Genomic DNA, 27,900 nt, shown 5'->3' with positions numbered 1-27,900 from the left:
TATACATTTACAAAGAACTTCAGTTCTTTCTGGTTTCCTATTAACTTTCCTAGAGCAGAGCTTAATATTTAACTGCCATTAAATATGGCTTTTAAAAAGAGATAATTATGTAAAGCACGTGAAATAGCAATACAATGATTGCATACATACAACAAAATGTGGGGCACAGAAGCATTCTAAATTAATAATATTAATATGTAATAAATTCAGCTGTAAAAATGAGAATCTTTTTTGCTCTTAGACATTTAAGAGACATTTTTTGATTATCAAACAGGAATATACAATCTTTCAAATGGTTCCATCAGGCAATAAAAGATAGGCTGTTAATTCCTCCCTTTTTGGCCCTGGCAGTACATTTCATTTCTACAAATAGCCTAGTGGCAGAGATAGATGAGGATTCTGGGGCTTGTTACCCAACACATTTAGAAATATCAGGTTTGAAAAGTCTATATTAATAGATCAAAATTTCAGACTGTAATTAAATCCAGTTTATATCACATACATCAGTATTTTCTTTCTTCTTTGCAGTGTTTCTAATATTTCAGTTGGGTATTTGCATATCAACACATGTATGTATACACTGCAAAAAGATTTATAAAATGTGTATTGGGTCTGTTCCTATGCTGAAGCTGCTGAGGAACACTTTGAATTGAAAACATCATATATTGAAATATATAATTTTTTATAATGAATTAAATTCAGACTCGGTCACTTATACTGCAAAATAACACCTCTGAAATAATTTGAAACTAGTTATTTCTAAAATAAATTCTAATTGGTTTAGTTAGATATGAGTAAACCTTATCTATTTAACTAAAAGAATGTCTGATCTGACTTCTCAAGGAATATATTTACTACATGCCAATATATTTTGTAGAAGGCAATACACAAATTTATACAAGTAGTAAATCTTAAAATAAGAACTGAAACATTAATATATTAATTACTAAACAATATGTACTTGATTACTTCTTATTCATACATTCAGATGTGCAATCATGTTTCATCATTCACTGTTTTTAAAAATTCTAATGATCCTTGGGAATTAATATTTATTTGCATTTCCTAATACATGAGAAAAAGCAATTTCCCCCTTCATAATTTCCAGTAGCCTAGAGCAACAAAGTCAAGTCTACAAAATATTTATTATCTCTGATATCTCAGTCTTCCTGAGATCAAATCTTAAAACATAATTGTTGCTAATAAGAAGTCATATTCACCCTAATGGCATTGGTCTTACTCATAATGAAAGCAAATTAAAGCTATTTTGAGAAAGACCATTGGGCTTACCTGAAGGGTCCTTCTCTGTGCACTGCGGGAGAGTCCAAGCAGTGGATTATTTCAGTCTGGTTGCCCTGGAAACTGAGGAAGACTTTTCCTTGGCCACACTTCCTGGCGTGACCTATCCCCAGAAATTTGAGATAATTTGGCCGTGAGGAAGCAGCTGAAAAGCAACCGATGAGTAGCACCGTGTTGACACGATGGCTTCGTATCCCTGGATGGACCAGGGCGGGTTGGACTCTCCCGCGGTGCACAGAGAAGGTAAGCCCAATGGTCTTTCTCTTGTGCACCGCTTGGAGAGTCCAAGTAGTGGTACATGCCCAAGTTAATGTCCATCTGGGCGGGCAGAAGCAGAGTCCTGGGATACGACAGAAGAAGTCACTGCCTGTAACACCCGCCTGCCAAAAGCCGCTTCAGCGGAGGAAAATGTGTCCAGCCTATAATGTCGAACAAACGGTGATGGTGTAGACCATGCTGCCGCCCTGCAGATTTCCTCAATCGGGGCTTGCGTGGCCCAAGCTGCTGAGGTAGCAGCACTGCGCGTTGAGTGGGCAGTTATATGTTGAGGCACCGCCCTCGACTGGAGCTCGTACGCAGATGCGATACGGCCCTGAGCCATCTGCCAACAGTAGAAGAAGAAACCTTCTTGCCCAAAGATCTGGGCTGGAAAGAGATGAAGAGGGCCTCGGATCTCCGGAATTCTGAGGTGCGATGGATATAGATCTTCAGGGCTCGTTGCACGTCGAGCTTGTGCCACTTGCGCTCGCTTGGATGGGAAGGACAATGGCAAAAGTTCGGCAAGACAATCTCCTGCGCCCTATGATACCAGGTGTGGACCTTGGTAAGAAAGGTCGGATCAAGGCGTAAAACGACCCTGTCGGGGTGGACGACACATAAGTCCTGATGAACTGACAGAGCTGCCAACTCCGATATCCGGCGAGCGGAAGTAATGGCAATAAGGAATGATGTTTTCAGAGAAAGATGTCTGAGAGAAGCTGTTTGTAGAGGCTCGAAGGGTGGTGCAGTGAGAGCCTGCAGAACAACAGAAAGTTGCCATGTAGGGTAGCGGTGGACCGTGGGAGGGCGGATGTTAGATGTCCCCTTGAGAAAGCAGCGCACCCTGGGAATCCTGCTGAGCAGAAGGAAGGGATCACCGGACCAGATGGTGGATAAGGCCGCCGCCTGGCGACGGAGCATGGCTGGAGCAAGACCCCGCTCAAGACCCCCTTGCAAAAAGTCCAGCACCTGAGACACTGGCACGGTGACCGGGTCGAGCCGTAAGTCCTCGCACCACTGGGCAAAGGTAGCCCAAGTTGAGTCGTAGATCCTCATTGTCGAGGGACGCCGAGCCGCTTGAATTGTACTGACAACACCATCTGACAGACCCTCAGCCTTCAGCAGGTCCCCTTCAAGTGCCAGACGGCCAACTGAAGCCACTGGGGCTCCAAATGGACAATGGCCCCCTGGCTGAGGGAGACCCGATCCAGGGGGATCCGCCACGGCAGGGACACCGACAGGTTGACTAGGTCGGCGAACCACAATCTTCGCGGCCAATGGGGCGCCATGAGGAGAACTTCCGCCCCCTCTTCTATGATCTTGAGTAGAAGACATGGAAGGAGAGGAAGAGGAGGAAAGGTGTAGAGGAGGCCCTGGGGCCACCTGCAGCGAAGGGCGTCTGTTCCCTCCGCTCCCGGAGAGTGGAAGCGGGAAAAGAAGCGTGATAGTTGAGCATTGGCTTTGGTTGCAAAGAGGTCAACCTGTGGATGTCCGAATCTGCGGGACAGTTGATGTAACAGAGCAGGATCCAGTCGCCATTCCGCGGAGTTGATGGTGGTCCTGCTCAGCCAGTCCGCCTGAGTATTGTCCACACCGGAGATATGGTCGGAGCGGATCGACTCCAGGTGCTGCTCCGCCCAGAGTCCCAAGGCCTCCGCCTCCGCCATCAGTCTCTTGGACCTGGTGCTGCCCTGGCGGTTGATGTGCGCCTTCATGGCCACATTGTCCATCATCAATAAAACGTGGCGGTGACGTATGGAAGTGACGAAGGGCCAGTCTTTCAGCTCACAGCTCCAGAAGGTTGATGTTGCAATGCGACTCCGCTGGGGACCACCTGTCCTGGACCACGAGATGTCCCATGTGCGCTCCCCAGCCGGCGAGACTGGCGTCGGTGGTAATGATCAGCCAGTCAGGCTCCTGGAACAGGTGTCCCTTGAGGAGTGCAGGAGATGTCCACCACCAGAGGGACCTCTTTACGGACTGAGGCATGGGAATCCGCCTTGGCGAGTTGCTCCTGTTGGCTCTCTGGTGAGGTAGGAGGAGCCACTGCAGGGCTCTGGAGTGGAGGCGAGCCCAGGGGACAATCGACAGGCAGGAGATCATCTTCCCCAACAGCTGGGAGAGGAGGATAATCGGAACCTGCCTTGCTTGCAGCACTGTGTGGGTCATGGACCTGAGGGCCTTTAACCTTTCTTGGGAGAGGAATACCCTGCAGGAGATGGTGTCTATCACTGCCCCCAGATGATTGATCTTGGTCGTGTGGGTAAGGTGGCTCTTTTCCAAATTCAGTGAGAACCCATGGTGTCTGAGGGTCCTCATGGTAATCTGAAGGTCCCGCAAGGCCTGCCGCCTGGACGACGACTGGAAGATGATGTCGTCCAGGTAGCATTGGAGCCTTATGGGCCTGCGGCGGAGGTGGGCGAAGGTCCTGGGGGCCGAGGTGAAGGCCGAATGGGAGGGCCCTGTATTGGAAGTGGCGGCCCACATAAAAGAAGCACAGGAACTTCCGGTGTCGGGGGTGAATTGGGATGTGTAGGTAAGCCTCCCGCAGATCGATGGAGGTGAGGAGGTTTCCCTGGCGGATCCCCGCCAGGATGGACTGGAGGGACTGTATCTTGAACCTCCGGTAGGCAATGTGCCTGTTGAGGTTCTTGAGGTCCAAGATGGCCCTCCACCCCACCCCCACCCCGAGTTCTTCGAGACCAGGAAGAGGATGGGGTAAAAGCCACTCCCCTCCTGGTCTGGGGGCACCTGCTCGATGGCATTGATCTCCAGGAGGTGGAGAACCTCCTGGTTAATCTGCTCCCTCTTGATGGGACATGAGGGAGTAGGGCATCCGATAAAGTTCCTGGGAGGAGGAGATAGGAATTCCAGGGACAGACCCTCCCGGACTATCTGCAGAACCCAAGCATCGTGAGCCGTCTGGGCCCAATGGGAGACGAACAGTTAAAGTCGACCCCCAATGGGCGACGTGCTCGGGAAGTCACTTTGATTTCCGGAAGGGCCTGTTGGAGGCGCCTCCACAATTAAATTTGCAGAAACCAAATTGCTGCCTGCCTCTGTCTCGAAAGGAAGACCTGTCCTGAGCCCTCTCTCCCTGCTGCCCTGCCGGCCTATTAGGGGGGGTAGAAGGAGGTGGAGGTAGATGGTTCTGAGGGCCAAAAGGACTGCCTCCTCGCATATGGGATAGACTTGTGGTCCTGCTTCTTAGAAGTTGAAGGGAGGACCGTCCTCTTGTCCTTCGACTCAATAAGGAAAGGGTCCAAGACCTCCCTGAATAATTTAGACCCCTTAAAGGGGGCTGAAGCCAATTTCCACTTGTGCTTCTGGTCCGCTTGCCAATGTCGGAGCCAGAGCAAACGGTGAGACGTGACATTCGCAGCTAGAGCCCTAGAGGCGAATTTGGTGGCGTTGAGAGCGGCGTCCGCCACATATTGCGAAGCAACAATAAGTTTGGTCACGTCCTGATGGAGCCGGGCGTCCCCTGCAGGAATCTTGTTCAAGATGTCGTGCGACCAAATGACAGCTGCCCTACTAAAGAATGAGGTGGAGGATGAGGCCCTAATGGCCCAAGCCGCCGCCAGGTGAGTCTTATGACAGACCTTTTCGGCTTTCTTATCTTCCGCCTTGAGGCCTTCAGACAGATCTGCAGGCAGGGAGGCACTAGAGGTAAGAGCTGTGATAGGTGGATCTATGGCCGGAAGGGCTAAGAGATTCTCCAGGACTGGCTCCATGGTATAAAGTTTCTTGTCCACTTCACTAGGAGAGGACAAGGTGGCCGATTGGACCCACTGACGCTGGATGAGGTCCAGGAATAGGCCTAGAACCGGGACCAACTCCTGCTGGGACATAGCAGCGTCAAACATAGCTGCATTTGGGTTGATTGGGGCCGAATCAGCCGTGGATGGGGCGGGTTTGGGCTTTATGCCCACCATGTTGGTGGCCTTCACTTTACGTAGAACTGATTTAAACAAACTAGGTTTAAACAGGCCAGAGAAAGACGGGGACTCCGGGGTAAGGTCTTCATCCTCGGAGAGACCCTGTTCCACCGGGTCCGGAGCCTCCAAAGCCGAGGCCTCGCTAACTACGGAGGACTCCAAGGATGGGTGGCGAACCCTCTTGGCCGGAGGAGGCCCACCCAGATCCGAGGGAGAGGTGACTGGGTCAACGGGTTTGTCCCGCGCCCGCATGGCAGCAGCGATGCCCCTTGCGATGGCGTGCTCCACCACCGCCTGCATGCAGGGAGAGAGCTCGGGATCTTGATCCGAGTCTGGGTCTAGGTCAGCGGGCTCCTCCCTCTGGGAAGGCGGATCCTCCAGTGACCCTCCCTGGGGCAGAACCTCCGGGGTCGGGTCCTGGTCGGGGAACCAAGAAGGGGCCGGGGAAGGAGGTTCGGAGAAAGACAGGGGACAGGTTTTGAGAATCTACTTCCTCTGCCATTAGTGCTGTCAAGTCCCTTTTAGGTAGTGGCAGAACAGAGGAATCCCCTGGGGCAACTTCCTTAGCTGCCAGGCGACGGGCTTTCTCGAATTGTTTGTCAAGCGCCCGTTGGCATCTTGTGGCATCCTTGGCCTCAACAGCAGAGGGGGCCCTAACAGAAGGAATCTGAATGGGAACCCTGTCTCCGCTAGCTCCATAGCCCATGGAAGGGGGTGAAACCTGATCCAGGCCCTGGGGGTGTCCTGGTCTACTGGTCACAGAGCCCGATTTCTCCATGTCAATGACCGCACAGGATATTGTCAAGCGCAGGCCAAAAACAGGAGTAGCTGCAGTTGGAATAGGCTACACTGTAAGACAAGAAGACAAAAATCTGTTAAACAGGTCATACTCAGGTAAATATCCATAAGCAATGGTAGATAGTATTGTTAGTGCCTGATCTGGAGGATGAGGCCTGTAGCAGAAGGCTTGCAGGCTAGGCAGGGATGAGAGGAGGCCCAAGCCCAAAAAAGGCAGGCCTAGATTGAAGGGGCCTCCCCCAGGCCGGTGCGGTGGCCTTTGAACAGACCAGAGCCCCAGCGCTGCTTGAAGGGGAAAAGGTAGAGGGGTGACAGGCTGCCAGTGGGCACCCCCCAGGCTGGCCTCCTGCCACCCAGCGGTCCCTGGTGTAGCGTGGCTGCATGGCCTGAGCTAGGCCCGAGCGGTGCGAAAACACGCCTAAAATGGCCACCGCACAGTGAGGGGAACTAGGAGGCCATGTGGCGATCGCCTTAGCCGACAGACAATCGCACGCACCTCCGCGGCAGATCTAATGAGCGAGGGACACGAAAAAGTGAAAAAACTCGCAAGAAAATAAGAACGGGGACGAGGGTAACGCTGGCTTGCTAGAGCCCTCTGCCGCCTCTCCGCACCGTTTTAAAACATGCGGCAAGCCTCCAAGACCGGCCTGAGTAGATCGGGATAGGAGGACCTCCCCACAACAGCACGCGTAACTCCTGGCCTCCTGGAGGCTTAGAGTGAATGGATTAGTTGAAGAGAAAGGCAAGGCTTGCCTAGGGGGAAATTACTCAGAAAGGAAAAGTCAGGAAGATAAAGGAGAGTCCAAGCCACAGGATTATTTCAGCTGGAGCTCCCAAAAAAGCTTCCGAACGGGCCAAACTGAAGAAAATTTCTGGGGATAGGTCACACCAGGAGGCGTGGCCAAGGAAAAGTCTTTCCAGGGCAACCAGACTGAAATAACCCACTGCTTAGACTCTCCAAGTGGTGCACAGGAGAATGCACTCATCTGCATATTTTTCTTCCTCATAAATATCTTGTAAGATTCTAAAAATGTTTAACTTTCCCAAATTCCCAAGCATCCCAACAGTGAAATTATTGAAAAGAACATTGGTCCTTACCTGAATGTTCGTTTTAAGTAGAATTGAGGGAGGGGTCACTGCTGGGATATTGCCAAAGCCTGATTGGTCCAAAGACTGAGGGAAATTTCTTTTATGCTTCGTCATTCCCTGTTGGTTCCCAGTTTCCTCGAAGTCACAGTACAAATTTGCAAAAAAAAAAAAAAAAAAAAAAAACCTACAGGCTACCCGACCCTCCACCTGACTATCTGATTAAGATCTTACTCGAGAGGGATGTGACCCCTCCCTCAATTCTACTTAAAACGAACGTTCAGGTAAGGACCAACGTTCTTTTACCAGTAGAATTGAGGGAGGTGTCACTGTTGGGATGTGCCTAAGGTCAGTCCCAGGGAGGGACTAAGACCCAGGGGGAGGAGTGGTTGCTACCTGCTGAAGAACTCTGCGCCCAAAGGACGCATTAGCAGATGCGAAGGAATCTATTTTGTAATGTCGTATAAAGGGAGTCAGAGACCCCCAGGTGGCTACCCGACAAATGTCTTTGAACGGGGCCCTAGTGGCCCACACCACAGTAGTAGCGGCACTCCGCGTGGAGTGGGCCATTATCCCCACAGAAGGAGACTGGCCTGAGGACTCATAGGCTGTGGAGATCGCTTGGCGTAACCACCTGCCAATAGTGGCAGACAAAACCCTAGCTCCCAGAGAATCGGGCTGAAAAGAAATGAAGAGGGCCTCAGACTTGCGAAAGTATGTCGTACGCCGGATATAAATGTGCAGAGCGTGGCGGACATCCAAATGATGCCAAAGGCGTTCCCTCTCGTGGGAAAGAGCAGGACAGATGTTGGGAAGGATGACCTCTTGGGCCCGATGGAAAGGGTAAATTGATCTTTGGGAGGAAAGTAGGGTCCGGGCGCAGGACCACTCTATCGTGGTGAAACTGACATAGATCGTCCTTGGATGAGAGGGTCCCCAACTCAGAAATGCGACGAGCAGAAGTCACCGCAACTAGGAAAGCTACCTTGAGAGATAAGAAACAGAGGTGGATAATCTGTAACGATTGAAAGGGAGTCTCAGAGTTCGCAAAACCAGAGGCAGGTCCCATGTGGGGAACTTATGGATCAGAGGGGGCCTAAGGTTGGCTGAACCTTTTAGAGACCTCTTTATCAAAGGAAGGTGGCACAGATGACAGAGCACCAATGACAGAGCAGCCACCTGACATCTCAGGGTATTATGGGAGAGACCCCCATCCAGACCTTTCTGCAAGAAGTCTAGGACCTGCGCAACCGAAGCCTCGGTCGGCAGATACCCAGAGGGAAACACCATTTGATGAACGTTGATCACATCGAATTGTAGATTCGCATGGTGGACAGTTGCCTGGAGGCCTCGATGGTTGTTATGAGCCAAGAGGAAAGGTTAGCGTTGCTCAAGAGGCGCCACTCAAGTGCCAGGCAGTCAAGTGTAACCCCTGGGGCTCCGGGTGGATCAGGACCTCCTGGCACAGGGCGACTTCCTCCGAGGAATCCTCCATGGAAGTGAGACAGACAGCTGGACTAGGTCTGCAAACCAAGGTCTGGGCCAATAGGGTGCAACGAGGATGATGGTTGCCCTCTCTACCATTACCTTCCTCAGGGTCCCCGGGATGAGAGGGAGAGGAGGAAAGGCATATAGCAGGCCGGTCAGCCATCTGCTCCTGAGAGCATCTGTCCCTTCTGCATTCCGAACCGGAAAACGTGTGAAGAATCTCGGCAGTTGGGTGTTCATCGGTGTTGCGAACAAATCCACAAGTGGTGTGCCGAACCGCAGACAGATCTTGAAAAAGAGTTCGCGCTGGAGTTGCCACTCACCATGGTCGATGGTCTTGCGGCTCAACCTGTCGCTTGATGATTGGCAATGCCCGAGATGTGTTCCGACACAACCGACTTCAAGTGTCTCTCTGCCCAGGAGCCAGGTCTCGATGCCTCCTGCAACAGGCTCCTGGAGTGTGTGCCCCCCTGACGGTTCACGTGAGCTTTTGTTGCCATGTTGTCCATTAAGAGGAGCACATGGCAGCCCGCTATCAAGTCTTTGAAGTGCCAGAGGGGCCAGGCGGGCTGCCTTCAGTTCTAACCAATTTATATTGTGACGTACGTCTGAAGTTGTCCATCGACCCTGTGCCACTAGGGAGTCCCTCAGAGCCCCCCAACTAAACAAACTTGTGTCTGTTGTGATTGTCACTCTGTTCAGCTACCAGAACTCGGAGCCGCATCGCAAGGCCGGAGACAGCCAGCATCTCAAGGACACTCAGACCTCCGAGTTGAGACAAATTGTCATTAAGGAGTTGCTCATTCGCTTGCATTGGTATGGAATGAGAGTCCATTGGAGCGGCCTGGAATGAAGACGGGCCCAGGGAATGATCCCTATACAGGATACCATCTTGCCTAGAAGGCCTTCTAAGGTCAGAATGGAAACGGACCGACTTGCGCGTACTTGACACACCAGGGACTGAAGGCTGGAGAGGCACTCTGGGGAGAGCCGGACAAGACCCGTCAGGGAATCTATCACCGCCCCCAGATGAAGGATTCTGGTTGTGGGAGATAGGTGGCTCTTGGGGAAGTTGATGGAAAATCCCAGGGATTGTAGAGTCTGAATGGTAAGCTGCAGGTTGAGAGCCGCCTGTGAGCGTGTCTGGGCCTGAAGGAGCACGTCGTCTAGATAGCATAGGAGTCTCACCGGGTTGGAGTATAAGTGAGCCGCCAATGCCGCCAAGATCTTCGTGAAGGTGCGAGGGGCCAAGGCGAGCCCGAAGTGAAGGGTGCGGTATTGATAGTGTAGCCCTTTGTGAGAGAATCTTAGGTACCTGCGATGGAGGGGCAGGATTGTGATGTGGAGATAGGCCTCTGTTAAGTCCATTGATGGTAGGTAATCTCCTTGCCTGATCCCTTGGAGAATGGACCTGAGAGACAACATTTTGAACTGCTTGTAGACCAGGTAACAGTTGAGATCCTTGAGGTCCAGGATCGCCCCCCCACACAAACCCCCCGAGGCCTTCGGAACCACAAACAGGTTGGAGTAATGACCCCACCCGCACTTGGCCTCCGGAACCTCCTCCTGATGGTCGACCTGACCCAGGCATCTGATGTTATCCTATCCCATCTGTCCGTGAAGTGTTCCAGGCGGCCACCTATGGGAAGACTTGGGTTGGAGTCATTTCCCTTTGCGGAAGGGGCGGCCACCACCACCACCCACGAAAGGGCCGCCTGGACTGGCCCTGGAACCTACTCCTGTCCTGGTAATAAGATCGCTGGGTTTAGATCTGTGAGGACCTACGTTGATGGAAATCAGACTCAGGAGCCTTGTAAGAAGGCCTACGGTAGTGGGAAGGGCAAGTGTCTGGCTTCTTTGCATTAGTAGGCAGGACCTTTTTCTTGTCTTTATTCTCTATGAGAATGGGTCTAGAAACTCACCAAAAAGATTAGTGCCAGTATATGGGGCCGCTGCCATGTTCCATTTTGACCTATTGTCCATTTGCCAACTGCGGAGCCAGAGGAGCTGTCTGGAAGTCACCAAGGTAGCTAACGCTCGGGATGTATATTTGATGGAATCCAGAGTAGCGTCCGTCGAGAACTGCGTGGCAGCTATGATCTTTGTGAGATCTTGTAGTAGATGCTCATCCTGAGGTGGGATGCGGTCCTGCAGTTGACGTAGCCACATGACAGCAGTGTGATTGAAATAAGAGGCCGCTGGGGCAGATCTAATTGCCCAGGCCAAGAAAGTAAATTTCTAACATAAGGTAAGCTCTGCACGTTTGTCCTCTGGTTTTAACTTGTCGGCAACGTCACCTGATACTACTGTAGAGGCCGTGGCTAAGGCAGCCACTGGGGTGTCTACAGTTGGCAACTGCAGGGCCTGGGAGAAGGCCTGCTCCATGTTGTAGAAGCGGTGATCATTACTCCCAGGGTTGGGAAGAGTAGGGGAACGCGCCCATTGGTTTATGACTACCTCCAAGAATAGAGGAGGGGTTGGGACCTCCTCCTTTTTGGTGGCAGTGTTAGAAAACATGGCAAGGTTGGGATCTCTTGGCTGGGGAAGGCCAGGGTCCCCTGTGCCTATTTTAGTGGTCCTTCTTGCCTTATGTAATAAGATTTTAAACATAGGAGGAGAGAAGAGACCAGGAAAGGCCGGAGGGTCAGGGGGGACGTGTCCTCATCCTCAGAAAATCCCATCTTGATGTGCCTCCCCCCCCAAGTTAGACCTACTACGGAAGGAGAAGGGGGCCTAGGATTCTCTTGCCTGCGGGTAGAAGAGGGAAATCTATCATCAGAATGAGGTCTGACCTCAGTTTGAGAAGAGGTGGCTCTTTGAGCTAGGCCAGTGGCAATGCCTTTAGTGATGGTAGAAGATAAGGTGTTTAATACTCTCAGGGAGGAGTTCCAAGTCATCAAGCTCATCCTCGGAAGGTCTGGGGAGCAAGGATGGCAGCTGGAAGGAAGTCATGAGACGAACGGATTCCCTTGGTCTTCCCCAATCTCCCTTGGAGATGCAGGTGGGGAAGGGGAAATCTCCTGGCTGGATTGCCTACACGGCCTAGGAGGAGAGATAGAAGGAGAGGATGGACTAAAACCCCTGGGAGGAGAAGCTGATTGGTGCGAGCCTTGTCTAATTGGCGACCTGGATCTGGCAGGAGAGGAAAGCCTCGCTGCCTGGGCCTGCTTCTCCACCCTTGCTACTCTCTTTTCAAGGGCACGTTGGCACCTGAGTTCATCCCGGACTGTTGCTCTGGAAGGGCGCTGGGCGGCAGAAGGTTTAGAGGCAGCCGCCCTAGTCCTGGGTCTATTCAAATCCCCTGTTCAGGTGTGTTCCAGGGACTCCCCTGGGGCTTGGGCTCTGTCGTGCCTGGGATCACCCATGTCACTCACGTGGCCTTGTTGAAGAGAAGGCTGTGGCCGACTAAGATGCCTGGAGGAATCGCGGCCTTGCGGGAGCTGCAGGGGCTGCAAGATGACCGATGCTGCCTGCTGGCCTCAATTTATGGCTGCGATGTAGGCCCGAGCCTCAAAATGGCTGCCTCCACGTGCTGCCTTAAAATGGCCACCAGAGGCTCAAGCGGCTCGCTGAAGCTTTGTTTCGGCTTGGGTAGTTATCCTCAGAGCTCTTTGCAACAGTGCGGCTCCTTTCATGCCATGGCTCAGCTGAGAAGCCATGGCTCGCCTTTGAGGTCACGGCGCCGAGGGAAGCTCGCACGCTGGTTTTCAAGCCGCTAGAGCTGCCATGGCTTTTTTCCTTCAGATGCGGCTTGCCGAATGGAAGGGCGGCCACGCCATGCTGGATCTCTCTTTTCGCAGCCCTCCCGTGGAGCTGCAAGGACAGAGCCTGTCACCCCCGCTGGCCTGGGAACCAGACAGAGCTCCCAAGCCCTGGGCAGGATAGAGAAGTCCAGACAGATCCTCCCCAGCATGCAGGCAAGCCGGAAACCCGGTCTCGTAGGGCAGCAGCTCAATTGTAATTTAGTTGAATTTTAGGTAATTCTATTAGCCAAATTAATCCAGAATTGAGAAATCTTAAACAAATATTTCCTTAAGAGAACCAAACCCAGTGTTTGGACCAAAGACTGTGGGGAAACTGGGAACCAACAAGGAATGACGAAGCATAAAAGAAAATTCCCTCTGTCTCTGACCAATCAGGCTTTGGCAATATCCCAGCAGTAACCCCTCCCTCAATTCTACTGGTAAACTTCACTGCATCATTGAAAGCAAAAGGATTTTTTTGTGCTAAATCTTATCAGTGGGTATTTGGGGGTTTAAAAAAACTATAGTGCTGCAGATGATTTTTTTTTTGTTTTGATTTTATTTTAGTTTAAACAAATTTCCTATATTTTAAAAGCCCAAAGCATCAATCAGCTTTAAAAACATTGACATTTTATACTCTTTGCATAATTAGTTTAGTTTTTGCTTTGGGCAACATTTTAATTATTCTTTCAACTGTTTAAAGCAATGTAATTATAGTTTGCATAAATATATAAAATGCCTCCCACCTTAAGTTTAAACTCGCTACCCTGAAAATATGAATTTGTGAAAAGAAATACTTAACGAGAGGGGGGGAAATGTTAGTCAGAGTGCCAAGCGCCTGTCCTCTCAGGTGCTGCCTTTTGTGTCAACTAAGAGTACAAAGAACTCTCTATTACATGAAATAGAGTAGCTTCTTCATAAAATGAAATTGACATTTATTAGCCTTGCCACTCACTTGATGACTCTGCATTTCTCGTTGGCAACTGCGCAAGGATAATAGAAATAGAAAGAGTTCATTACTGTAGTAATGAAATTTCAACTACTGTTTAGATAAGGTTGCATATGGTACTTACATTACTTTCATAATTTGTCACCAAATCTTACCAAAGGCTTACTTCTGTAGTGATACTGTGCATTACTGAATTTTATATCTATAAATTCATATATACTAAACATAATATTTAATAGCAAATTGGGAATAAGTTAGGTTACAAGAATTCTACAAGCACCTCACTTTTGATTATAACGTTCTCATTTGTTCATTCTTTTGGCAAGCAACTGCACATTTAAAAAACAAAACCCAAGCTAAAGCTGTCTTTATTAAGTAGGCCAGATGAGCAGCCTTCTTAAGCATTTAGCCTAAACCCACCCCCCATCCAAGTGCACAGCCACTACTTCTTTCAAAGATTATTTTAGTGCCTCAGTACTTCTCAATTAACTGTAGTGTACATGAATGGAAAGATATAGATATGCTTATTTTTATGACATTAAAGTGGGGTTTTTTTTTCCATTGGTGCATAGCATAGTTTGAAACAGATTTAGCTTTTGAATTCAACTTTCCTTGTATGTCAATTAATAACACAGAAACTGTATAGCAAAACAAGCCTGGAAATTTAAATTTATAAATGTGCTTTTTGAATTTTCTAAGAGGAAAATAATAAAATTCTATAAATATCTCCAAAGCCATTGCCAAACTATTTATACAAAGTAAGTCGAGCTAAAAGCTGTGAACTATTTTATACAGGAAATATATGAGATAGTCTATACTAAAAAAATTTGCTCACCGAACCGGCAGTATTGTCGGTAGCAACTCACTCCAGGGCATACTGAATATTTAAAAGGTGTCTACAATTGTTTGACTGGTTGATTATGATCCATCAAGTCGCTTTTGACTCAGTGACCAAAGGTATCTGTATTTATGCTATAATAGCATATTTCTAAGAATAAAAAAGAGATTTTCCATAATCCAGGATTAGATATCTGAATTTAAAATATGTTCATCTTCTTGGCCCACATCAATGTATCTTCTAGCTATCAAAATAAGAACAAGACCTATATAAATAGTGTATTGTCTGGTTATAATTAGTTGGAGCAATCAACATCATCATAATAGTAATTATATTCCTTAATAGTAGTCCTATAATAACAGTATTTTCTCATCATAATACTTATTGTTAATACTAATTCATATTAATAGTAAACATGTGATAATTCTCTCAAAGTAAAATTAGTTCTTCTCTTATACTTTTAAACATTCTAACTTCTGTTTCTGTTAGTTAATCATTGATAAAACAAATTCCATATTTCAAAATACTCCGTGTCTTCCTTCTCTTTAATTTCAAGTGTTAGTCTGTCCATTTCTGCACATTGTTTATATAGATATTGAAACTGTTGCTTTCTTTATGTAGCAAAAAATTTTAAAAAAATTGAAAAAAGAAGACAATCTGCAATCTCAATAATGCCTTTTTTTAAAAAAAATCCTGCACTGCTCAAGCTTAGTAGCAAAGTAATAAAAACTGGCAGCACTTTTTTTTTTACATTAAGGATTATTAATATTTTAAATCTGAAAATGTAAAACCATAAGATAATTCTACTTCATGTTTTGGATATAAGATATAAGCCTGTATTATCCAAACCATTTATCTCAGGAAAAACTCAGAAAAGTTCCATTTTCTCAATGTGTCACATTATATCACTTTCTTCTGCATACAAAGACAACTAGATTTCCAATAAATTTCCAACTTTTTAATGTATCTCTGAACATCTGACCTCCTAATACAGATCAGTTGACACTAAATTCTTTCCTATCATTGTACAATATGAAACATTATACCCATTTTGTTTCTTTATTTAACCTTTCTTTGACCCTGAAAATGCATTATCTTTATTGGCACAAGTATGTAGAGTTGAGAATTTTTGGCAAGACATTTTGGCAAAGATTTGTTGAAAATTGAAGTACAATTACAAATAGATGCTAACACAAGCTTACTGTCCCCCTCAGACTCTAAATATTTCTCACAAGACATGGTTTCACTTTTCTAAACTCATGCATTAGCCAGATATGTCATACTTTACTGTTTATCTGAAAAATTTGATCTTAATAAAAATCTGCCTAGGACTGAACTCTCTCAGAAGAAACAGACCCTGTTCTTTAAAAATCCAGGAAATTTACATTTAGTATGGATCCATGAAAGGAATCCAAATCAGACTTGACTAGAGATACAGGTTATCCGTAGGTAGCCATAAGATTGCAATAAAAAAAACTGGCCTTGAGGATGTTAGTATTTCTTTTTTCACTACATCATACCTTGTCTCTCCACTAATTTGGAAAGAAAAGTTGTATCCTCCTGAAGCATACTCTTGTATACTGTTACCATTACTTCACTTCCAATACACAACTCAAAAAAACATGAAAGTGCAGTGACATAAGATGCTTGATCAAAGGTAAGGAAATACAACTGATGCTTTGTCACCATGAACAGCCCAGTAAAATCAGAAAGCAGTAATGATGTCCAAAACTAAATGGAATCCTTACAAAGATATAAAAGGAGAAACTTCCATCCCTGCCCCAAGACCCTGAAAAAGGACAAAGCTACATCACAAGTAACATCATTCCAAATCAAATGCAATGGAAAAACATTGCAATCAATTGGGCCAATAAGTTACTGCTTCTTGCAACGCCAAATTACACTTCCCCACAAAAGTGAAAGGCCTATTGTTCCTTGTAGTTAATACTCTGAACATGTACTTCTTGATTTAGGATTTTAATCTGGCTTTCATTCAGGAGCAAAAAACAGGTATGTTCTACTCTTTCCTCTTATTTTTCCCCACATCAAAAAGCCTGTGAGGTAAATCAGGATGAAAGACAGTGACTTCCCCAAATTCTCTTAATGAACTAGAACCAGGTTTCTCTTCTTCCTCGTCCAACACTTTAATCACAACATCACATCTTCCATGATTTGAAAATGGGCTGGTAGATTTGACACAGCACTACATTAAGTTTGTATATCCTTTGAACCCTCAGTCTTCTAGCTAGTGATACTAGGATTCCAGCAATTTTCCCTCTGATTTTAAGCATCAAACATAAAGTAAAATAAATACTTACCACTAAATCCCAGTTATTTTGTTCAAGTAAGGTGATAGCTTCATCAATATTTTCTATTCCAGTACATGCCTAAAATAATAAAGAATGACAACGTTTCAGCTGAAAAGAATCTGTCAAAAATAATAATTTGTTAAAAATCCTACAAATTAAAAACTGCATTCAGCAGGATCACAACCTCTTGATATCTAGACATCTTTTTTCTCAGAATTTTTTTTTACTTTTTCTCTTACACACTATTTTAAATATACATTCACATAATTGTTATTCTTCTTTACATTTGTCATTCTTATACATTTATTATTTCATTTAATAGGTTATAATATACAATTTGGGTTGCTTTGTTTACCATCCCTTCCTCCTGTTGTAACACCACCTCATTTTCCCTTTCTTTTCTCCCTCCCTCCCTTCTCTACTTCCTTCCTCCTCTCCTTTCCCTTCCTTCTTCCCTTCCCTTTCCCCTACTCCTACTCTTCCCCTTCCTACCCTCTCTCCTTCTCTTCCTCTCCCTTCCATCCTCCTCTCCTTACCTCTTTCTTCTTTCCCCCATCTTCCTTTCATTCTTTTCTATTATTTTTTCTATCATTCCTTTCTTTTCTATTATTGTAGGTGTCTCTTTCAGGTCTCTGTTTATGTTTCCTTGGGATCGTATTTCCACAAACCCAAATATAATTTGATATCATTTCTTATTCCCTTACCTTCGCTAATCTATCCTAACTATATCCCCACCCTTATGTCTCGCTCTTGGATATATACTTAGATATTTAATATTTTCCTTTCTGTTTTATCCTTCTTCCCCCCCCCTTTTCCATTTAACAGTGCATTGTCTGGGTAGACAACTTAAGACATAAACATAGATTAAATGTAGGAGATTCTATTGTATCAGTTCAGAAAATGTGGACATCAGCTGATAAACCAAGAATTATCAAACGTAGTTTATCTTATTAATCCAATGGCTAGCTTTAATAGATTACAGTATTATAGCTATACAATAGTACAGTAATATATAACTCTGCCTATTTGCAAAAGATTGAATAGTCAAGCAATACTCTTGCCATTCCCATTTTATTATGAGCAAAAGATCTCTATCCTGTCATATTCAGCAAGTTCCTTAAGCCAAATATATATTCAGTTAATAGGTATGACTCATCACAGCTTATTCCATAAATATAGCTATAACCATTATACCGAGTGTTAACTTTGTTTGCATGCAAGATGTCCTAAATTCAGCTGTTTTGATATATCCAAATAGAAGGAGGACCATCATATTTTTAACTATTTTCATATCTATATTCTCACACACAAAGTGTTCAAGGCAAAGTATAAAAACAATGAAAGAGAAAATAAAAATCATCACAAATAGGAAAGCCATCCTCCTAGATATTTGCATGATGTACAATACAGAAAATGGTATATTGCTATATTATTTCATATCAAACTAATTATGAAAGAAAATATATGTTTGCATTATTCTGTAAACAGGTAGGTTTTGACTGATGACCACAATGGAGACCTAAAGTTCTATTGCTAAACAAAGCAGTTGTTAAGTAGTGCCTGATTTTAGGACCTTTTTGTCATGGTTTTTAAGCAAAGCATTGTTAAGTGAATCACAAAGTCATTAAGCCAATTTGCTTCCCCCATTGACTTTGTTTGTTGGAAGCTAGCGGGAAAAGTTGCAAATGGCAATCACATAGCCCTGGGATACTGCAACCATCATAAATATAAGTGCTAATTATTAATTGCCCAAATTTTGATCATGTGACCATGGGAATGCTACAACAAAGTGTGAGAACCAGTTGTAAGTAACTTTTGAATAATCACTAAAGAAATATCTATGAAGATTCTCTGTCATCCAGCTCATGGTTGTCCTAAAGGTGCTTTTTCTAGAGGTAACTGGACATTCTGGATTTTCTTTGAAGACATTTCACTTCTCATCCAAGAAGCTTCTTCAGCTGTGACTGGATGGTGAGGAATGATGGATTTATACTCCTGGCATATAGCTGATCATTTGCATTCTTTTAACGAATCGTTAAGGTCACCTGGAAGTTAATCTCCAATCTCCAATAAATCCTTTCAACAGTTCCAAGAAGGTTCCACACCCATTTGCACCACTCAGGTGACCCTGATGACAGATAAACCTCCAGGTGACCTTAATGACTCGCTAAAAGACTGCAAATGGTCTGCATATCCTATCCTTTCATTCCTCACCAGTCAAAGCTGAAGAAACTTCCTGGATTAGAAGTGAAACATCTTCAAAGAAAAACCAGAAAGTCCAGTTGCCTCTTGAAAAAGCACCTTTGGGATACTAAGGAACTATTTGTATGTGTATTTTGAATGTGAGTATAACAAAACATGGTTTACTAATCATTGGGGCTGAAGCAAATTTGAATAGGAAATTTTTTCATTATCTGCAGCAATCCTAAGGAAACTCTTCAATTTAAAGTAGCCTTTACTTTTTTTAGGAAACTTTTCATTAATTTGTAAAAATAACATCTGCATAGTAAGGGCAAAGGCACATATACCAGTGCATTAAATTTGTTACATATTTCAGCCAATAGAAAGGAAAGAGAGTTGATTTACACTTTTTTCAAGTATCTACTTTGAAGGGCTGAAAGATTCCACAAAACAAAATTCTCTTTAGAGGGAAAGAACTCAAGTGGCTAAGAGAGAGAGAGAGGGACTGGCAAAAATTCCATCTTTTGTTATTAGTATTGTTTTGCTGAATCAAGTTTCTTCCAAGGATAGGAAAATTTTCTGTTTGCAATTCATGAAGGCAAACAATATCTAAAGCAAAAATTAAAATCAGATTTAATATTATATTTCCTTCCCAATAACCCCCGTTTCTCTTGAATCTGCGACTGCAGGTCGCAGTCGGTGTTGGTCGGAGGACAGCGGTCAACCCCTAGGCCCCTTAAATACGGGGTGCCGCAGGGCTCAGTCCTGTCCCCCCTCCTATTTAATATCTACATGAAGCCGCTGGGTGAGATCATTCGTCGGCACGGGATTAAATACCATCAGTTGTATCTGTCCGCCCCGTGCCAACTCAGTGAAGCAGTGAAGTGATGTCCCAGTGCCTGGAAGCTGTTAGGGTCTGGATGGGAATGAACAAGCTTGCACTCAACCCTGACAAGACCGAGTGGCTATGGATGTTGCCCCACAAGGATAGTCCAGATACTCCATCTCTAAGCCGGGGGGGTGAAATCTTACACCCCTCAGAGAGGGCCCGCAACTTGGGTGTCCTCCTGGACCCACAGCTGACACTAGAACACCATTTGTTAGTTGTGACCAGGGGAGCTTTTGCCCAGATTCGCCTGGTGCACCAGTTACGGCCCTACCTGGATCGGGAGGCACTTCAAATGGTCACTCATGCCCTCGTCACCTCAAGACTTGACTACTGTAACGCACTCTACATGGGGCTGCCCCTGAAAAGCGTTCGGAGACTACAACTGGTCCAGAATGCAGCCGCGCGAGCGATATTGGGTGTACCAAGATACACCCATGTTACACCTATCCTCCGTGAGCTGTATTGGCTCCCGATCGGTCTCTGAACGCGCTTCAAGGTGCTGGTTATCACCTCTAAAGCCCTACATGGCCTAGGACCTGGATATCTACGGGACCATCTTCTGCCACATACCTCCCAGCGTCCAATAAGATCTCACAGGATGGGCCTTCTCCGGGTGCCGTCAACTAGACAATGTTGTTTGGCGGCTCCTCGGGGGAGGGCCTTCTCTGTAGCTGCCCCGGCCCTATGGAACGATCTACCCCCAGAGATCCGGACCCTCCCCACTCTCGCGGCCTTCCGCAACGCTATTAAGACCTGGCTTTTCCGGCAGGCCTGGGGCTGTTGACCTCTTGAATGAGGTCCAGCCCCATTAAGGTTGAGTGCACGTTGTGTCTTTTTTAACTTGCCTTGTCTTCTACTTTTTAAACTTTTTAGAAGTCTTTTAAATTGTTTTTATGTAAGCTGCCCGGAGTCCTTCGGGATTGGGCGGCATATAAATTTATTAAACTTCAAATTTCAAACTTTTTCATATGCGAAACATCCTTTCTCCTTGATCCACGTATAAAAACAGAGGTATGTTCAAGCTCAATGAAAAATCCAGATAGCAGACAGCTATAGTTTTGTTTCTAAATTCTATCCCAGCTTTTTGAACACTTTTCAACATCAAAATCTAAGCAAGTGAGCAAGCGAACAAGAATGTTTATATGTACTCATGAATTCAGAGTGTATCAGTAATGTATGTTATATATACTTCTTAATGGCAGAAAATAAAATCATAGCGCTGGAAGGGGCCACAGGGATCTTCTAGTCCAAGCCCTTGCTCAAGGCAGGAGACCTTATATCATCATCAATGATAAGCGGCTATCCAGTCTATTTTTGAAAACTTCCAGTAATGAAGCACCTACAACTCTGGGAGGCAAACTATTCCACTGATTAATTGTTCTGTCAGGAAATGTCTCCTTACTTCTAGGCTGGATCTTTGTTTAACAAGCTTCCACATATTACTTCTTGTCCCGCCCTTTGGTGTTTTGGAGAATAAATCAATTGCCTCTTCTCTGTCACAGCCCCTCAAGTACAGGAAAAGAGTTACCATGTTTCCTCTAATTATACTCTTTGATAGGCTAGGTGTTCCACACACCCCTGCAAAGGTTTCTCTAAACTGCTTGTACCCAAAAGGGCCTGTGTCACCTGAAACATGGTCACAGGATGGCAATAAACAGAAAAGTACTGATACTTCATCACTCTTATCACCATGAGGTAAGGCCTTAATCACAGCTCTCACCTGTGTCCAGTCGAGTTTGTCTCTAAATATCTCTTTTGTTGCTTCAATTCCCTTAGCTCTTTTGTAAATCGCAGGGAATGACAGATCATGAGAGGGGAAAGGATGCATAGACAAGATCCAATTCAAACCTGCCTTCTTATTCCAAGTGGTAACCAAGACTTCAGATGGACCATGCAGCAGACCAGCAAGAACGATCCTCAGTTCCTGCTGAAACTCATCCAGTTCCATTAATCACCAAAGGCAGCCCAATCTAGCCAAGCCTCCCTTAGCGGTTAGTGGGACCTTGAAATCCAATGGTATAGTAATAGAATGTGATCTAACCATGACAAGGGAGGCACCAAAATCTCTCGCAATTTGAGATCACAGAGTGACTGTTCTGACAGGAACACCAGATTTGGTGTATGACTACTGTCCTTTATCCACCTCTGCATGACCTGGACAGGCTTGTGGCCATGAATTCCTGAACTGCTTCCAACTCAGAGAAGGAAGATTGAAGTTTCTGAAGATGACAAGTCTGGGGAACTCCACAGTCAACCTGGAAATGGAGTCAAGGAGCTCAGGCAGGGAGCTTACTATGCAGCAGGGGGCAATTCTAATATTACCTGGCAAGCAATACAGTAATCTTTTTCTAATCTACGAAGTATCACATGTAGGAAAATACAGTCTCCCCTATCCTATGCTCTGAAATCATCTTTCATGATACCCTGCTATACATATTGACAAGAAAGAAAGACAAGAAAGCTTTCAAATGCTGCTGAGCTTTGGAAGTACTCTTATCAAAAGTCTTATCAAAGTTTGCTTCTCAAGCAAAGTTCTGGCATCCACAGCTCGAGAATAAAATAGTTTTTTTTTCCAACTCAACACACTAAGAAATAGTACTGCTAAATAGTCAAATTACTGATTTAAGAGAGTGGTCAGAAAGGAAGTGGTTGGAAAAATTAATATTTTTAAGTACTGTACTTGCCAATTCACCCTTTAAGTAGATTTGGCTACTTTTGTAACAATCTATATTCACTGCAATATCTTACCATAATTATACAAGAAAAAAAAGTTATCTGCAGCACAATTTGTTTACTGAATTCAGTTAGTTCTATTTCCCTTTCTGTAATCCCTTTCAGTGGTGGAGTAGTCAGCCTGAAGCCAGCCTAATAAATGTAGAAGAAAGCAAGTTGTCTGAAAAGGGGGAGTGGCCCGGGACTGTCCGGGTCAACTTCAGTACTCTTTGCAAACAACAAAAACAAACTCTATTTTTCCTGCAGTTAACAAATCTGCAAAGGAAAAGAAGAATGGCATGCTTGTTAAAGCAAAGTCTTGTTAAAGCAAAGTAAACAAACACTTGATAACATTTTTTAATCTGTGCCCTAAATATGCATATACCTACATAGTGTAGAAGTATATATGTGCTAATCTGTGGCACCAAAAAATGCAAGACAAAATTCCTTACAAAATCAAGGATCGACATATAAACTTCTGAACACAAATATGATGAAGTACAGTTCATACACTGTGCTGCAGAATAAGAGAAAAATTTGATCCAATGGTTAAATAGGTTAGAAACTGGGAGACTGTGAATTCTAGCCCCACAATCATGAAAATCAACTGGGTGACTCCAGTCTAGTCATGCTCTCTAAGGAGGAGGAGCCCAATCCACTTCACAAGTTGTTGTGGGGAAAATAGGAGGAAGGAGTATCACAGTATGTACCGTTTGTTTACTGCCTTGAGTTGCATATAAAGTAATAAAGTAGAATATGTTTTTTTGGAAAGTTGAATACCGTAGCAAAATCTGCAATGCTGCCTCCCTTTAAAAACTAAGTAGTAAGTGTTGACTATAGTAGATAGCTAGTAAGTGAATACCAACTACCTATTGCCTTCCAATTTGTTTTTATTCAATTTCTTTACTTCTCAAAATACTTCTCCATTTTTATTCAGCAATAAAGTCATGGATCCACACCTACCACTATAGAAAACATTTCTGAATGCTATTTTTTTTCTTTTTACGATCCTATAAAATCTCTTGTTGGGGTGGAGTCGGGATGAGTAAATGGAGCTAAGAGTTTATTGGTCGAATACCTTTTCTGACACCTGCACAAAGTTTGCAGCAGATATTTTATCTTAGTGCTCTGATAGGGAAACATCTGTTACTTCCTAGGATTGAACTGTTAACCTTCCAAGTGGGAGCTGAGCATCTTCACCTCCAGGCCATCGTGCAACTCTTTTTGAAGACTATATATTGCAAAACTATGGACAGCCACTAGATGGCAGCAAAGAATTAGGGTTTTCTATTCATCTTTGCTGTTCCTAATGTTTGCCCATTTTTTTGCAGCCCATACCTGATATGGCAATCAATATAACAACAGGTGTAACATACAAAAATTATTAACTGAGCTGAATTACCTCTAAAAATCTGTTTATTAGCATTAATTTTCAAAGATAATTTAGTAAACCTGAAATCAATAAACAAAAAAGCCAAATTCAAATGTCTATGCTTACACCAAAACACATGTGCTCAATCTAGACATATGTGTTCAGTTGAGACACAGAACTAGAAATACATGTTCTGGGCCAGGTATTTTGGGGTAGTGACCGGACAGTTATTCTTCCAGTTATTGGCACGCATGCGTGCCTGACAGACCTGCTCTTCCTGTTTCTAGCGTGCCGCATGCACGAAAGTCAGCTGATCATCATGCGCACATACACACCAGAAACCCAAAATAGGAATGGGCGTTGCCACATGTCCCAGGCAACATGGCTCCATGTGCCACTTCGGGCACGCATGCCATAGGTTCACCATCACGGGTCTAGACTCTGGCCTAAATGACAAACAATTTCATTAAGAGCTTCACCTCTTATTTATCCATATCATTGGGGATAGAGAACAGATAATCTGGTTAATGGTCTAGATTAAACGCTCATTGCCATTCCCAATCAGGAGGTTCCCAAAACATAGATGGCAAGACCCAGGTTATATATGTCCAAAATGGACTTGCTGTGGCTAGAGAAAACTTGATGTCATCAAGGCCACTTAGGTGCTTGCAACAATCTGGATTAAGAAGCTAAATTCCAAGTACATAACACAGATGTATCTGTCTGCAATAAAAATAATTTCTATTTATAATAGGATAAATGTAAAATAAAATATTGTATGCCAATTGTATTTAGCATCCTAAACTACCAAGGCATGTTACTGTTATACACTAAAAATTCATGTTAAATATTACAGGTTTTTTTTCTTTTACTGTACTTTTCACAGCTGTGGTTCATTAGTAGAGTGTTTCAATAATACATATTAAGAAAAGATCACATAAAAAGCAGAGATTGCTATGCTGGTGAAAATTAAATTCCAAATCCATATTAGGGCTATAGTTTTATTAGTAAGTATAGTAAACAAAAATGTGCATCCCTTTTAGGGTCTTGCAGTTTTAAAAGTAGCATTTAACACTGACAACATGCTATAAAAAAGAAGCTAATAACAGCTCTGAAACGGTTTCAACTCTCACTGAACAAAATATAGTATCCATGTTGCTAGTCAACTGGCTGAGAGTTTCACAGATGCTGATATCCCTGATAAACAACTACACGGAAGAGATACTCTTTTTATCAAGCAAGCACAAAGATACACACACAGTTCCTCCCTCTTTTCTAGAAATAGGAAAATTGAGAGTCCTTTTAAAATGAGGCAGAAATTGCTAGCCAGAGGCTGGAAAACATTCCACCCCCCCTGTCCACAGTTTTATGTAAATTCACTACATTCCAAAAAACTGAGGACAAAATCCAGATAAACTGATAATGTGTTCTTTAAGGAGTCTTCTTCTCTAAGAACAGATAAAAATGTAAAGATACGGATTTCATGCTATTTTTTTTCTTTTATATATAGAGCGAACTAGAGAGAATCATTTCTCTATGTAAATTTCATAATTGGGTAATTAATCCTCAGTTTGCATCAATCCTTTCAAGCTGTTTGCATGACATTTTATAAGAACCCTCTTGTAAATGCAATTGTCTTATTATTTCTTCTGAGGTTCCAGTTGGGGGGAAAAAGCAATTTGTAGCCATTAGAGCATTTTTTGTGTTTTATAATTCTCAAGTTGCTGTCCCTTATTTGTAACAATTTTCTTATTTATCTATCCCAAGACAGACTATATGTAATGTCTTCCTTTTTAAGAAAATGTGATTGTATTTATCTCCTACTACATTGGTCTACTTCCCAAGCAGAAGAAAGAAGTCTTGATATCTCTTAGTGATAGCCTTAGTCACAAGATGGTGAAGCTGTGTAATATAGAAAATTATTTCATTTTTCTCATATTTTTCCTTTTAAATACAAATAGAGTAACAGAGGTCCTTAGAAGCCCCTCTAAAACAAACTAGGGATGGGAGATAACACATCGGGATAAAGTATCCCCTGGAAGATAGATGGCAGCAATTGTAACTATCAAACAGTACATAAAGGTAGGAAAAGCAGGAACAAGGTGTGCTTTTGAGAAAGGAGTTTTCAAACATGCCATTACAAGCTGTAAAACGCTATTAGATTCCTTTTAAAATACTTTTACTTTAGTATTTTTCATGTAATACCATCACATACAGTATATCTGTATCATTAATTCACTAACAATATTTGGTATTGCCTCTAAAATGCCTTGTAAGCTGTTAAAGTAATCTATTGTATTCAATAGATTTCACAATATTGTATTTGCTCTTTTTTTTAAAAAAGCAGAAAAATGTAAATGTGAATTTCCAGTAAGAGAGATAAGATTACAAATAACCTTGAATTAAATGAAAAAGCAAAGTGACATTAACAAAGACTTGAACTACATACTGGCTTCAGTGAAATAATATCAATGGTCATCCTAGTCTAAGGTTTCGGTTCAACAGGTCACACGTGTAAGGTTACAATTCAAACATATCACAAATCACATTCCAATGTAAAACATATAGGAAGACAAAACCAAAAGGTAATCAAATTCAAGATCTATATCTATACTAAGGAAAAGTACAATCTGTTCTCTAATATTGGTATATAAAAATATTTGCACTTCTATGCCTAAAATAGAATTATACTAAGCCTCCTGTAGATCTTAATCTTATTTCTCAAACGTTCAAATCTGCCAGTTACAGATTTATAGAGAGAACTTATTTCAGATTCATACTGTGTATAAAAAGGCTCATTGCCTTTAGATATGATCAATGCCTTTGAAATCATTTTTTCAAAAAATAAAGTGTATGAATCAGCCTTCATAGTTGCTTTGGTAAATATGTGGTTTTTAAAAAATGTTCAATTTTTTTTCAAGTTACAAACGTTCAATTTTGGAAAAGAAGCATCTTCTTTAAAATATATGAAATTATGATTTTTTTCCCTCTAGCATGAATAAAACTCCACTGTCTTCTGAGGATGTAGCCTAAAGCATAAATCTCAACACATCGTGCAGAAACAAAACAGAAAACATAGTCATAAATAAGCATTTTGAAAGAAAAAATATTTTCAATTGTATATTAGTACTTTATTTCAGTGTTATAGAATTTAATTCTGTAAAAATATTTCCTTAAATAGAAGCTCATGTAGCAGAAATATTACTCACAAAATAATGTGAAACTCTCTTAAAGAATTAAGTTCTAGAATAAAGTTCTAAATAGAACTTTATACAAAAGATATGAAATATCATGAAAACCACTGCAAAGAGCTGCTATTGTATATAAGTTATTGTATATGACAATCAAACAAATGTTAATCCTAGAAGTTGTAAAATGAAAGAAATGAAAATACAATACTTATAGTCCAATTAGGAATAGAACCATGCATGGAAGCATCCAAGATTTGGATTCAATTCCTACTTAAGAACTTAGCAGGAAAACTTCAATGGTAACTATACTCAGGAAACCATGCACATAGAATTGTAACTTACCCTAAAAAAGTTGTTACAATGATACCTCAGTCCAAGTTTGTCATTTGTTCTGGAAGATGCAACAAATATTAACACGAGTACCAAGAAAACCATGTGACTTACTACATGACCCAGTATTTCAGCTGGAAGAAATAGTGAGCCATGAGGCAACCAATATCAGTAAGTTCTTCCATGCACATGGACTACCAGGAGAAAGACAAGTTCCAGGACAAGATTTCTGCTTCAAAATGTGTCTAATATCAAATTTGAAAAGTTTTGAAGCAGTCAAGTGCCGAGGTACAATTATATCTTGTTACACATGTATTACTATCAATATAATTTATATCTAAGTAAATAGTGTTTGGGTTTTAATATCAATGGTTTCTTAAAAAATCATTTTCTTAGCTTCAGAATGCTAATATATCTCAAAGAGTTCTGACGATCAGCAAATATGGAATTTTTAGATTTTTAGATTTTAGATTTTAATGAGCATTTAAATGCCGCCCTTTTCCCTGAGGGGACTCAGGG

General features: G+C 43.4%; 1 protein-coding gene across 1 annotated transcript in view; it reads right to left on the bottom strand.

Annotated features, from left to right (window-relative positions):
- FAF1 (Fas associated factor 1) overlaps positions 1–27,900 on the bottom strand; it is a 239,794-nt gene that overhangs the window by 206,650 nt on the left and 5,244 nt on the right. Inside the window, exon 2 of the mRNA XM_032218051.1 lies at positions 16,716–16,784. Coding sequence (XP_032073942.1) covers positions 16,716–16,784 — 69 coding nt within the window. The remainder of the gene's footprint in view (positions 1–16,715; positions 16,785–27,900) is intronic.

Source organism: Thamnophis elegans, chromosome 5 (genome assembly GCF_009769535.1).
Source record: "Thamnophis elegans isolate rThaEle1 chromosome 5, rThaEle1.pri, whole genome shotgun sequence".
Lineage (NCBI taxonomy): Eukaryota > Metazoa > Chordata > Lepidosauria > Squamata > Colubridae > Thamnophis > Thamnophis elegans.
Note: the sequence above shows the minus strand (reverse complement) of the source record. Positions and strands in the feature narration are given on the sequence as shown.